The 14267-nt window shown below is 40.4% G+C and overlaps 1 protein-coding gene across 5 annotated transcripts in view; it reads right to left on the bottom strand.

The window, feature by feature from the left end:
- TMEM108 (transmembrane protein 108) overlaps window positions 1-14267 on the bottom strand; it is a 253085-nt gene that overhangs the window by 72448 nt on the left and 166370 nt on the right. The window contains exon 1 of one of the 5 annotated variants that reach the window (XM_080387262.1): window positions 11882-14267. The exons of the other annotated variants lie outside the window; for them this stretch is intronic. Coding sequence (XP_080243388.1) covers window positions 11882-11954 — 73 coding nt within the window. The 5' untranslated portion in view covers window positions 11955-14267. The remainder of the gene's footprint in view (window positions 1-11881) is intronic. 5 annotated transcript variants of the gene reach the window in all.

Genomic DNA, 14267 nt, shown 5'->3' on the forward strand with positions numbered 1-14267 from the left:
TCCCCACCCTTACTGGGTAAGCTATCCTCACCCACTCCACTCTTCTCCTTCAATGATGGCTTCTGAAGGGCTAGCCAGCTGCAGCAGGGGCGGGTCTGCCAGACTCCTTTCTCTGCACTTCATAAGGAGCACCCAAAAATGCTGCCAGAAGAAATTCTAGGTGTGGGTCCTCCTCCAGTGGCTGTAAAGGAGCTACTTCTTTTAGTAACTCATCCCTGGCTGTAGGTGCTGAGCAATGAAATAGATGGACACTGCAAGAATGGGCAGGAGTTAAACATTAGTGTGGTCTGTTAGAGGCTCTTGTGAGCAGGGGGTGGATGGCTGAAAAACTGATTGACACTGCGAAGCAGAGAGAAGAACTCACCCTCACTGATCCCATGACTGAGAAAACCACATAAGCTGAAGAGTCTTTCCTAGCATGATTGTTTTGTTACCTCTGACTGTAAAAAAATGCTATTAGTTCCCCTTTCTACCAAGTAAATTTTTGTGCTTCCCTCTTAGCACAAGAACCAATGGATGCAGAGGAAAAGCCGAGTACTAAACATGAAATAATGTCTCTTCCATTGCCTTTTTTTAACTTGCTTTTCTCCACCTGTCTTTTCTACAAACCACACATCATGATGGAAGTTTCCAAAACACCACAACAGCACCACAGGCAAAATCAGAATGGGTAGTTTTCCCCCTTTGTTTTTTCAGAAGTTTCTTTTATAGTGGTTTCCATTTGTGGTTGCCAGGGTCTCTCAGCAGCAGGAAGGCTGACTGAACATTGTTATGACATGTCATTTTTAAAAGTCTTTTTATTAATATTTTCTCCAAATTTATTTGTTTCAATAGCAGATTTATTGTGAGTTTTAGAGTTATGTGCAAAATCCATGAACACAAAGGATGTTGAAACTATGCAAAAATGTATTGCTTTCCAAAGAAACATTAATAACACATTTGTAGATACCAAGACCTGCTCCGTACTAGTTGAGACAGAGTACGGATCTAATGTATTCAACAAGCACTGTGGATAAATCACCTGGATAAATTCTTTATGCTGTACTGTAATCTCCAAAAGCTCTCTGACTGGTAAAAATCAGCCTTGCTGATCTGTTTGCAATTCTTCTCACAATCTTGTTATTCATCTGCCAGTAACACCTGAGGTTGAAACAACCTATGTCCTTATACATCTGGCACCACAAAACAACTTTATTTCACAAAAGAAAGTCTTGTTTGTTTTTAAAAGATACTAATGCAAACCCGCATCCTCCTGCACACCTCTTCCCCATGTTCCCCCTCAGCGTATCAGACCACACTAAAAATGTACTTATCTGTGCTTTGGTTCTCATGAAGGCAGTAGTCAAAGCTTTTCAGTAATTTCTACTTAATATTTAAACACAAGAAATAGTTATTCCAAAATTATCAGTGAAATGGACATACTGCATGACAGTCCTTTCTTAACAGCAATAAACATGATATTCTACTCACAGCTAAACTTTGGAGAAATACACCTCTATACGCTCATGCATTACTTTAAAAATCAACTGTAAACGCTACTTTGATGATTTAATTACCGAGATGACCCAAATGTTTGGTCTGAGTTTCATTCCCTTGTGAATGCTGTCGCCCAGGTGCATCCTTTGCACTACACCACAGTCTCAGCAACATACCGCTCCTATCAATATAGTTGTTGAACAGAAACCAAACTCTTGTCACAGCCAGTGACAATATGCCTCTAGTCCAAAAAGCAGGACATGCAATACACAGTCTGGAGATACAGCAGGACCATGTGTGATCTCCCTTCCTCCATGGATATAACACTTGAATCCCTTCAACCTACAGGACAAAAGAGGCTTTATACTGGTCCATACCATGCTGAAAAGTATCACCTCCGCTAGACATGAAAATCTCATCTTGAAACACTGAAGACTGAAATTTCCCAGTCTCACGTAAGTCACTAGACAGCAAGTAAGAGGGACTCTATCATAACTCTGCTGCATTGTCTGAAAAGCAGAATAAAACTTGCAAATTGAAATTTGAGAGTAACATGTCTCTACCCCACAGATCTCACATTTGTGGTTAAACATGTTAGGATAGGTGTTGGTAATGCCATGATCAAACACCACCTGATTTCCAAACGAGTATTTGGATTCATGAATTCATTTGGATTCGTCTCCCATTCTCTGATAGCAGGCACCTGAGGGTGCAAAGAACGTTCCCTACAGGGGACACATCCCTTTGAGGATTAAATGTAGGATTATTCAACCAGGAAATTTAATTTTAAAAGACAAGTAGTAGGAGACAGCTTTCTTTTTTCATTCATTCTTCACACTTTCTGTAATAACCTGAATACTTCTAAAAATAAAAGCAGAAGGATGGCATAACCAATGGCTGTTAATAGAAAAATAATTGGCTTAAATGAGGCACACACTCATATGCACAAAAAATAAATGGCCCAACAATTCTATTGAGAGTTACAATATTTTTAGCCATATGGCATTTTTTATTAATTGTTATAATTTCTAACTAAGAGCCAAATGTATATCGGCACTGTATAACACATCCAAATACTCTCGACTCCTAGCACAAAACACTTACAGATAAGACATGTAGGAACAGGAGATAGTGAGAAATACAGCAACAGCAGCCCAAGTTCTCCCCAATATTAGGAAGTGGATTTGGCTTTACTCTTGCAGCTGCATCAGCAACATCCCTCCTCTGAGAATGACAAAATGGGCTCTAAGCCTTTTCTCCACAGAGTCAGCAAAGATAAAGAAGAAAGAAAAAGGGAACATGTTTTGAGGCTTAACAATCCACACGAGCTCTACAACATATTTTGGGCCTTTGGCAATTTATGCTAATTGAATGTAACCCTCAAGCTGTTCTTTCTGCAATGGTGCTGTTCTGGAGCACAGCCAGCCCAGAGTCCAGAGAAGCACATGCTCCCACACTGAACCACCCTAGGTCACCACAGAGCCTACAAACCAGGGGAACCGCACTGAAAATTTTGATGTACCAGTGAAAACCACTGTGAGAAAGGCATGTTGCTCTGGTAGGAGTGAATCACATTTAACTGCATGTTCTGTTTTGGGCTTGGTGCTACAGCATCCCCACAGCTCTCCTTGCTGCTGGGTTCGCTGCCCTGCCTATTTTATCTGAGGCCAGAAGCAGGGAGCATGGGCAGGAGGCGGCAGCGGTCTTTTCCGGGCTGTGAGGAAACACATGAAGTCACCAGATGGCATTGTCACCTTCTGCAATAGGAAGGGCTATTTTCCACGCTGGGGAATGCCAGTGAAGACAGGTGCGTTGTAATCGAGGACAGCTTAATAGCCAGGAACATTAAGAAATGCTCCTAATAATGATTAAGACCAAGACATTTTCCTTAGAACTACCTTTGATTTCTGAAACAGGTTTTCCTGAAACAAGAGCTAGTCAAGTCTACATACACTGCACAACAGTCTCCCCAGGTTTTCTCTGGCTCTGTAAATTACAGCAATAGAGAACCTTCCTTTATCACGTAGAAGCCCTTCCTTGGACAATGTACACTAAGCATTCTCTGTCTTATGTTGTCTCCACTCCATCCATCTCCACCTCAGAGACCAGAGGATTTATATCTGATTCCTTGTCAGTGCTTTGCAGTGACTTTGCAACTAATGGTCCCAGTCATAAACATCCCAAGGGCCAGGAAAGATGCACTGCAATATGCACAGCTGAGGCCCAAGGTCCTGTTTCTCCATCTTGTAGATGACCTCTCTCCTAAGGGATCACTCTGCTTGAAAAAAAAAGCTGCTAGTGTCCCTTCCTATTAAGCTGTAGCAACTACTCCATTCCCGCACACCCTCCTTGCCCACTCCTGGGAACTGGTCTCAGAGCATCCTCCTTCCTTTAGCACCTATTGCTCTTTCTCCAGCACAGGCTTCATCCTTAATAACTTCCAGGGTGCTTCTGCACAGCACAGACTGTAATGTGATTAACTTTATGCTTCGCAGCCTCAGCATTAAGAAGTAGATCCTGGGGCAGGATTCGACATGAGGCTCTCAGGCATGTAGAGGCCTTGATCAGGGAGACAGCTCTTCCTTCCAGATATGGCTGAACAAAACACCTTTGAACTAGGTGAATTGGCCAGATGCTCTAAGGAAACAACACTGCCAAACCCAAGCACTAGTGAATTGAAACACATAAAACATTAGATAATTGTTCCATTCTACCTCCAAGACAAGAGCAAAAGGTCACAGGGCTTGAAACCACTTTCTTTCTCTCCCTGTGCTTTAAAGGTCTGAATTAACCCTCTCCATACAAATACAATCGGTTTGCCCTGAAAGCGTATGGTTGTCTATTTATCAGGTGCTCTCATGTTTCTTATCTTCACTTTCTTCTCTTTGACATTTTAATCGTGGTGTCTATGTTAATTGTTAATGCCCTCAGCAATGAGAAGCTGTGATAACATAATGGATTTGTAGCCTCTGCAGGAGCCAGCGGTATCTAAATCTTCAGAAGATAACAGCAAAGTCATAATTCTCCTTCTTACAGGATGCTAACTTAAAGAAACAGTGCTTTTTTCAAATGCATAAACAGTTAGAAACTTCATGTTGAAGTACTGAGAGCCCTTCAAAGGCTGGCCACAAGGGAATTCTAGCAGCAGCAAAGCCCTGGGATTTACACAATGTGACTTATAATCTGGCCAGAAATCATGCTGTTTTTCACGAAGTTTATACTACAAGTACTGCCACTAATACTCCACGGTTTACTTGGAAAGCCACAATGAAATGTGATGTGAGGCCTTGTATAAGTGCAGAAATTTTCAGACTCTTCTAGGTTCTCATGTAATGACTCATAACTACTGATGACATTGGTTTTATAAGACCAATACTCCTCAGGGATGAGAGGAAATTGTTTGTTCCCTTTCTAGCAATAAGGAAGGTCCATGGGTTAAAGACCACAATGAGACAGAGGCTGTTGTATGGTCTGAACAGTTCCATCTAAGCAATATTTTAGCTTTCTTTGCAAAGCATGCTTTATTCTGTAACAGCACACACCACATGCGCTTCTACTAACGACGGCAGTTATTACATACATATGATGCATACATAAACATATCTGTATGCATCAGCAGTACAGAGTAAGAACAACAGTATAGTGAATACAGGATGTGCACCTAATAAAATTGATCAGCACAAGTGTTTCAGTGTGTATATGAAATACACTTACAGATTGCAACTATACCTGCAATAAGAAATTAATATATCTGCTTTATTAAGAGAATTATCCAGCCATCTCTCCTTCTCTGCATTGCTTCCTTTACTGATTATCCCTTCACTGACAGGATACAAAAAAGGTTTCTTTTCCTTCTTCTTCTCCCAGCAGCTGGAATCTCTTATAGCAGAATTAGGAAGCAACGTCTTGTGAAAGCTACTCTGACCATGGCAAGCTGCAGGGCAGTGTGAACACACAGGAGCAGCCTTTGTGGACCAAATGGACGTGGGAGTGTATAGACAGAATACACACCTTAGTGTGTGAGACAGATCCGCTCATCAGTTTTAACATTTTAAATTGGAGACTGAAATTACTTGTATAGTTTCACTGGAACCTAAATTAATTAATTAACATCTACTGTTAGTGCTGTGACTTCATAAAATACTACATAAGAAGCATTTGCTACCACTACTAGGAACTGTAAATGTGCACTTGATTCTGTGCCACCCCCTTTTGTTTTTCCTTTCCTCATAACTCAGTCTTTGTAAGCACTGATTATTCTTCACCAACTTTTTGCCTGAGGCAAAAGACTTACATTCTGCACGGTATTACATAGTTTTGAAGCACTCCGCTCCGTTACATTAGGAGAAAAGGGATCAGATTTTCCAAATTATCTTGGCACTCCTTATCAGAGAGACAGCCTAGTGCAATTCTTAAAGGTACCTGCAGAAGTTTCTTACTTAGTCACCATGAAGATCACAAGTTAGCCTGCTTAGGGACTTAGAAAACTCACTGAGTGCCCAACTGAGTTACTAAGCATTTGCTGATTTGGAAAACTTGGCCTCAAAATCCTGTCCTTGTCCCTGGATATGACAGGAGCCTGGTCTTGAGTGAAAAGGGTAGCTCAAGAACCATGTCATCATCACAGCAGAGCAGAAAAGCTCTGTGATTGGCTACATTGTACCATTCCTTCAAAGCCTGGAGCGGTGGGTTCCTCCTGGGCACTCGTGGTGCACATCCTAACAGACACACCAGCCGGCACGGGGGCACAGCTCCTCCGCTCCAAGGAAACACGGCCTTGGGGTTGTGGTTCCCTTGTCTTCTCTAGCTGAAAGGTGCTATAAGCATGCTATAAACTTTCTCTCCTAATTTCCAGAATCTTTTCTGAACCTAGTAGAGTGGGTTTAAGTTACTACAGCAGTGCTAAAGTATTCTTCCTGCCAAGGTCACTTTTCAAACATCTTTTGTGAGACATAAAACAAGCATCTTCCTTTATCCAAGAACAATGTGGGGGGCGAAAAATAATGTGAAATGAGACTGTGGGCTTTTTCCAGACCTTGGGACCACATCCTGCCCTTGAAGTTTCACGCATTAGAGGATACACATAATTTAAACCGATTATTTACCACAAAACAATACATTCATACCAATTATGTATAGGCCTTGATTTGTCAAGGAAGTTTTGCAGATGTCTATCTTCAAAATAAAGACCAGCCGGATGCACTGCTTTGAGAAGCAATGGCTTTATTCCAAAGGCTAACTTAGGTAACGCTCACAGCAAGTTCTTTTGCAGGTGGACTTTTGAAGTCTTTCATTGAAATGAATGTGCTTAAATTTTGGCATATGCTCAAGTTCTTTGGAGATCTGTTGTAGAACTGGAAAGGACATCTATATATTTGTTATTTAGAGATGAGACAGGGATAGTACCCATCACATGCTGCCAAGCTGGATAACACTTTCACTTATATGTATTTCTTCCAAACTGTTGCCACAGCCTGCAGTGAGCTACAATGGACACATACATGAGTGATCAAAGGTGCCATAATCTTCACAGTTAGGTCTTCCTTGTTCAAAAATAATGGGATATAGATTGCCAAGGGGTGGGTGGAGGGAGAAAAGTTCAAAGGCTTTGCAAAAAGTCAAGACATTTTTAACACATAGAAGTTCCAGCACCTAAATGCGATGGTATAAATATCACTGAATTACTGATACCAGTGGTACATGTCCCTGTGCACGGCAGTTCACACGTGGGGAAATACCAGGTACCAACATATGTTAAGGATCTAACAGCCATTTTTCCGTCTTCCTCATAGGAACACTGTCACAAGCACTGGACAATTCATCAATGTTAGACATCAGTGTTTGTGCTGACATAAAAATTTTCTTACTTCAAATTACTGGAATGCAGTCCAACAGAGATTCAAGCCTATGGCTAGTGGCTGCTGTAGGAGCAGTCTGCCTGGTGCTAAGAGCTCTATTTACATATTTAACTGCCTTTCCTGGATTAGGGCTTGATTGCAATATTGTCAAAAACATATCAATGTCTCTTAGGCACAACCAGCAAGAAAAGAAGGCTTCGGGGAAGGAAATAAAAGTTTGACAGGATATTTTTGTTTTATAAAGCAACATGTCAAAGCAAGATGGGAACATGAAGGCTGGGAATAAAATCCCAATCCTACTAAAGTCAGTGGGAGTTTTGCCACTGAACTCAATAGGACCAATATTTCACGGTTGCTAGGCTCCTGTCTGCATATCAGTAACATTTCTTCCTCCACTTGACTTGACTCTGAGTCTCAAAGACACACATAAAATTGCACAAGCTGCTACGTCTTTGTTCCTGAAGTTTCATTTTTATTACAGATGGATGAATAGACTTTTGAAAGGGAAAATAGAGAAAAGTAAAATTTGTACTCTTGCCTATTCACTCTCCCTGTAATACCCCTCTCTCAAGGGTTGAGGCAAACAATACTGAACCTAAAATAGAAGATTAGAAAGATACATTGTCATACAACGGGGACTGCTTCAAGTCCAAAACACAAGTAATTCACAACGTAAGATGGAAATAATATTGTGAGTTCACTTTTGACCTATCAAATAATGGTTTAACAAGACAGAAAGGAATTTTAAAACCAAATCCTTGCAGCATCTTCCAGCTTGGGTAAACATCCATATTTATATATATTTAATATCTCTTGGTTTTCTAGCATAATGAACATGGACATTGTTACCAGAAATGTCTCACAACTGGTTTGTGAATGCTTGATGAATATAAACACAGGGAAATTATCCATGTTCTCAGTAATTTTGAAAAAATCTACAGGGTTCTAATGCGAATAGTATCAGTATAAGCATAAAATTGAAGGTATTTAATGCCAAGAACATAACCAGACTATCAAATGATATATGCAAAGGCACAAACTGCTTGCTTGCCAATAGAAAGAGCAAATATAATAATGTAACTGTCTGTTGGCTTTTCATCCCAAATTCAGAGTCAAGGACTTAAACCATGACCTGAAATTCTACAGCCCCAGGCCTGTTCCACATCTTTCTGTGTTTCAGCAAATCTGCAAGAACAGTGGAGAAGCTTCCACAATATATTAGTTGTTTGGGAGGGTTGCTGTGTCCTGAATTTGTACCTGCTCCTGGCAGAACAAGGCAAAAAATCCCCTCTCCAATAGATGTACCTCAAACTCTTTCGTAAGCTTATCCAATTTGTGAAACACTGCCAAACTGTTATGTCTTTGAAGGCAAGAATGTTCATGGAACCAGCAAATTTAAAATAAATATTGCAAACTATTCATGGGAACAATCTCAGGTTTAGAATGACAAGAGCTATCCGATTCACAGAGTGGTGCTTATCCAGAGGGCAAGCAAGAACAAGTTCTCTTGTGTGAGTGCAGTTGAAATCTCACTAAAGGGCACATCAAGGACTCTGGAGCCTACATCTAGTAAGTAAATGCATATTCAATTTCATTTCTTTATAAGGTGCATCAGTTTGCTTCTAAAGCTGTCTTCAAAAAGGTCTGTTTTCTAAGAAGGGATTGCAAAATGGAAGGTTGCAGCTTCTTTCAAGGCACAAGGTTTTTGCTGAGAAACTGAAGCAACAACTTTTAATTGAATTCTGGGAAAAGCAAGTGTTGATGCACTGCTTGCTGCAAGCTGCCTGATGGGCAGTCCGTTACCAAGCCACGTGACTTGCAAATACAAATGCTCCAGCCCAGTGAGTATCCCAAAAAGCTTTGTACATGAAACACTGCATATCCAGAGGCTGTTTACCTTTCTAATTTTTAAGCAAACCAGTTGGAATCTATTGCTGGATAACCACTCCCTGCTCCTCTCTTTACTGAAGCCAAGACCTACCAGCCTAACAGAGGACAACAAAAACTGTTTTCTTTTCTCTCTGTGAATGATAGGAAAAGACTCTCTGCTGATATGTATCAGGTGATCCCCAGTACCTTTAAGTATACATCAGCTGTACATTTCTATTGCATGGATTAATTATACATGGCTCATGCAAACCAAGAGCCCTCTATCAAAGCAAGCAGGCTCATTTGCGCTAAGGACACAGTACCTAGTGGTCACAGGATCAGAGCATTTCATGGGAGCTTTTGAAATCACCTAGATGACCTCTGTCTCCCCAGACAGATGTGGTTTTTTTTCCATTCAGTGCTTCAGTGGCAGACTAAAACCTTCCTTACTAGCCTGTTGTTCTAATGTTTCAAAGTCCTAACCTTCTAAAGTGTTTTTGCCTGATGTCTAATGGCAAGCTACCTGCTCTATAAATCCATTTCTTCATGTCTTATCTACTACTATGGGCAGAGAACAGGTTATTCCTCTGCTTCTGGCAGTAGTCTTTTTTGCAGTTACTATGCCTCCCTCACTTGCTATAAAGAAGCCACGTATAGTTGTATAAATGAGCCATCAGTGCATACCATCTTACTACCACACGTAATTATTCACAGACAGTACTTGACAGTAGAAATGGGACTTGGTGGGTTCCTATTACAGGCAATAGGCATTAAGAGACAATGCTGCTCAGCACCTTTCAGAAGGCACTGCGAATTGGATCTTCTCTAAAAATGGAATTTGACAAACTCACATTGCTCATTAAATATTTATGTAAAGACACATGAGCCTCTGGACTTGCTTCCATCTCAAATGAAGCACTGGTGTGGGCTAACCCTTTCTACAGGATGAACTTCACCGCAAGAGACTTAAAGTCAGTCAGGCTGGCAGTTAAAACTGAGGAAGGCTAGCTGCACCCACAGCAAGGGGATACTGACAGCCTGTGTTATAAGGCACAGGCACTCACTGCCACTTTTGCTCAGTTTGCTACACAGAATGGTGCAAGACTGTACATAGGAGACTCCTCCTATTGATATTACTGGGCATTGAGCCAGACTTGAAGACAGAAGAGTGATGCTTGGGAATGCACTAAGTGACAATGGCATGAAGAAACACTCAGACTGATGTTTATTTCTAGATGCTGTGGTGACAGGTCCTCATACAGACACTGGTGCTGTGAGCAAACAGAAAATAAAAGTCCTTCCATTTTCCTGGAAAATAAGTGTCTGAAGAAAGTCTTGCATACACCTTGTACACCAAGGGCTTCACCAGTTACCTTTCTCCACTTTTTTCTCAGTTTATATGCAACCTGGAAGCCCTTGGTGAACAGTACATGCATGGTAAATTATAATGTGCATGTTTTATTACAGAAAATGCAGACATATTGTGGCTCATGCTGTAGGGCTTAAATCATCACATTAGGTCTTTATAAAAAATGGAGATCACTCAGCCTCACGGGAAAGGCATTTGCATCTTCATCATTACAGAGGCAACAAACTTAATCCATAAAGATGTGCCTAGAACAAATGGCAGAAAATTGTGGACACATGTTTTGCTTTAATTGGTCCTCATCAACTCAATCTAGTGACTTCAAAGAGCTCTTACCAAGAAACCTCTTCCAAATTTTTTATTTTAATCTTTTTATTTTTTTTTAAATGTCTTAGAGATTTCAGATTAAATAGAATCTTTAGGATACAGTTTGAAAGCACTGCTTCTTCACAGTTACACCACATGTTCAATTACTTATAAGTTACGAGTGACTAGAGGTAAAGTAGCATCGCCCAGCGCCCCTGTCCTCGGCCAAATGTAGCACTGCAATTTTTTACAATGCCTACCTCTTGACAACTGGGATCAGATTCAAGCCAGCTACAACCATATTCAAAAGAGCAGCTGCTGCTAGTGCCATTTTCACATGCTATTCTTGACCAGCATAAATGGATGGAATATGCTCTTTTTGGAAAGCACAGCAGAAGGACATGGATGGCAGACTGATTACATAACTCACCTAAAATTCACAACAAAAAAGACATACGCTTCATGTAAAACCTTATTTAGATATGGGCCTGACTTAAAAATACAGCTAACAAACACCATTAGTCTGTACATCACAAAAATATCTATGTAAGTCTTTTCCTCCATCCCCAAAGCTAAGCAGTTGTGATGAAAACAAGGGGCCCACTGTCTCAAGACACTGCACAGACACAGCTGAACACAGCACAAATGAACAGAGGTCAAAATGAACACAGAGAAAAGTTTAGCCACTATTGGCCCAGCAGAACAGCTGGAACTCAACCAAGATGTGACAAGCCCCATAGCAACACATCAGTTTGGGATAAAACTGCTTCCTCCTACATTTCTTAGCCACAGGCATGCTCACACAAGCACAACAGTTTTGTGTCTCCAGCTGATCACTGTTTCTACAAAAAAACCCAACACTGTTCAAGCCATCCTAGTTTTTGACTCACAAGAGTACATACATAGGGCACCTCTCCCTATAGCCCAAAGCCTCAATTAATCATTAATAACACAGCAGGAAAGAGGAAGATGCTGCCACATCAGAGAGGCAGCACCATGGACCCACTTGTTACAGTTGCAGATGAGGAAGGCAGGCAGGCAGGCAGATGACATCGGTGAATCAGCCCAAAGTAGAACATCTTTTGACACTTTCTCTGAAGGTCTGTTTTTCCTTCTCTGTATAGTAGTAGCAACTTTCCTTCTTTTGTGCAAATGAAACAAATAAGACCATGCTGCAGGCCCTTCTTATAGCATAAAGAATAGTTACAGGAAACACATTAATTTCCTCTTCCTTGGTTGTAGAATGCACTCTCTGGATATAATTTTTAGCATTGTGGTGCAACTACAGAAAAAGTGAGCTCAGTAACACCTACAGCATATCTAAAGGAAAACTGGTTTAATAGGAATTAAGTAACTTGGTGGATCTTACCATAGGCTTTTTACAAACCAGCCAACCAACCAGCCAGTGAAAAAACTCATTCCAGCTGCCCAAAATATCTCTTCTATAACTATAGCTGTTGCATTTGTTAATGATAACTACATTTAGTACACAGTTTTGCTGCATTCAGAGAAATAAAGCAGTTTGCCAGTAGAAATAGTATGTTCAAATTCCATCCTTTCAAATTGTATCACGGAGTTCATAATAGTGTTGCCTATTCATACTACATATATATATGTATGTGTGTATTTATATATAGTTTGGTCACTCTTTCCATCTTCATTGTCAGTGTTCACCTATTTGCTTCCTAGATCTCCAACATATTACCCTGAAAAACACAGTTTCAAGGAGCAGGGATAGCAATGGGGAATGCTGCCAAGCAGGGAAGCATGATACTAATAAAAAAAAAAAAATTGCAGAAAGACCCAACACTGTAATAGGTTGGATGTAGAGTATACATTCCTTTTTTTCCCCTACCACATTGGTAGAAATGTATTCATACAGTTTAGTTTCATATTTTCATTACAGTGAACCTAATGTTGGTCCAGCAACCAAAATAATTTTAGAATTAAGTTACAATTCAATGTTCAGAAGCACATCAAAATGTGACAAAGTATTCTGGGCCCTTAGCTATTGTAACACTACCACTGCCTCCACTGCTGTCGGTGGGTTTCTGGTTACAGCCCTCCTTGAGTAGCTCTTCCCCCCCCTTGCACTTCAGCCAGGCACCCAACCTCTGGGAGCGAAAGGTATGCTGCTGGGCAGGTTGTCTAGGCACATCTGGCCTAGCTTTATGCTCATGAAAGCAAAATTATCTTGGGTGCACCTTCAGAGTCTCCCCTCGGATGTCATGAAGACACAGCTGAGTTTATCCTATGTCATAGGAGAAGCTGTAGATAAGAATAGGAACACTAGCCAATCTAGCAAAGCAAAAGAGATCTCTCACTCTGCACCCTGAAGGCAATGAATAAAGGAAAGATCTATTAACTAGTTTTCTGTAACAGTACATAAAATATTTGTTAGACTTAATTTTCACACGTGCTAATAAAAGTAATAGTCCTTGCATTGCTCACTGCACGTATACTACCATGATTTTCTGGTTTCTGTCTTGCTTGGACCAGAATAAGACAAATCCAGACAAAACTGTCTATAGAAATATGTATCTCAAAGTCAGAAATTCTGCTGAATTGAATAGAAAACATTAAAAAAACTTTTAGATTCTTACTCTAAGTTAGCAATTTCCTTTGTAAAACATATGACAACGAGTGATTACACTTATGTTTTGTCTATGCTTACTTTATTTTAGCTCTAAAATGTTGAAGTTGTTGCTTGTGATGTTGACACTGAAAACGGTCAGTCTACGGAAATGCCCTAACAGTGTCAATACTATTTGAAAGCTAAAGCCTCCCCTTACTCCCATGAACAGGGGAGGCAGCTCCCACCTACATAGCCTAAATTTCACCTGAATCTGCCTGCTGGACTTTCATATTGGAGGGGCTCTTCTGAAAGCCAAAACTTAAGAGAAGAGAAACTAGTCATCTCAGGAAGTGAAACAGAATTTAGGTCTGAGTGACTCTGGAGCTCCCTTCCCTCACCCATAGATGTTTTATTGAGAAACCACTACCACATGTGCCAAGTGGGATGGACCTCTATTGTCCACTGAGAACTAGACAAAACCATGATTACACAAAAACGTTGCATTATTTCTTCCAACCACCGTCCTCTGTTTCTAACATCTCATTTTTTAAGGGTGATCACAGTTGCAAGGCACAGCAAATCATGGTTATTTTTGTATGAAACCACAGAATCGCTGATACTTCAACTAATTTTTTTAAATACACCTCCAAATACCTCAGTTAATAAGGTAATTTAACTTCCATATGGTTCCTTCAGGTATCTAAAACAAGGCACATGGTTAAGTACCTCTCTGAATTGTGCCCTGCATAAACATTACTATATTATATGAGGATTTTAATAGTTCCTTTTTTTTATATATATATAAATATTAATATTT

Source organism: Falco punctatus, assembly GCF_963210335.1.
Source record: "Falco punctatus genome assembly, chromosome: 4".
In the NCBI taxonomy this organism is placed as follows: Eukaryota; Metazoa; Chordata; class Aves; order Falconiformes; family Falconidae; genus Falco; species Falco punctatus.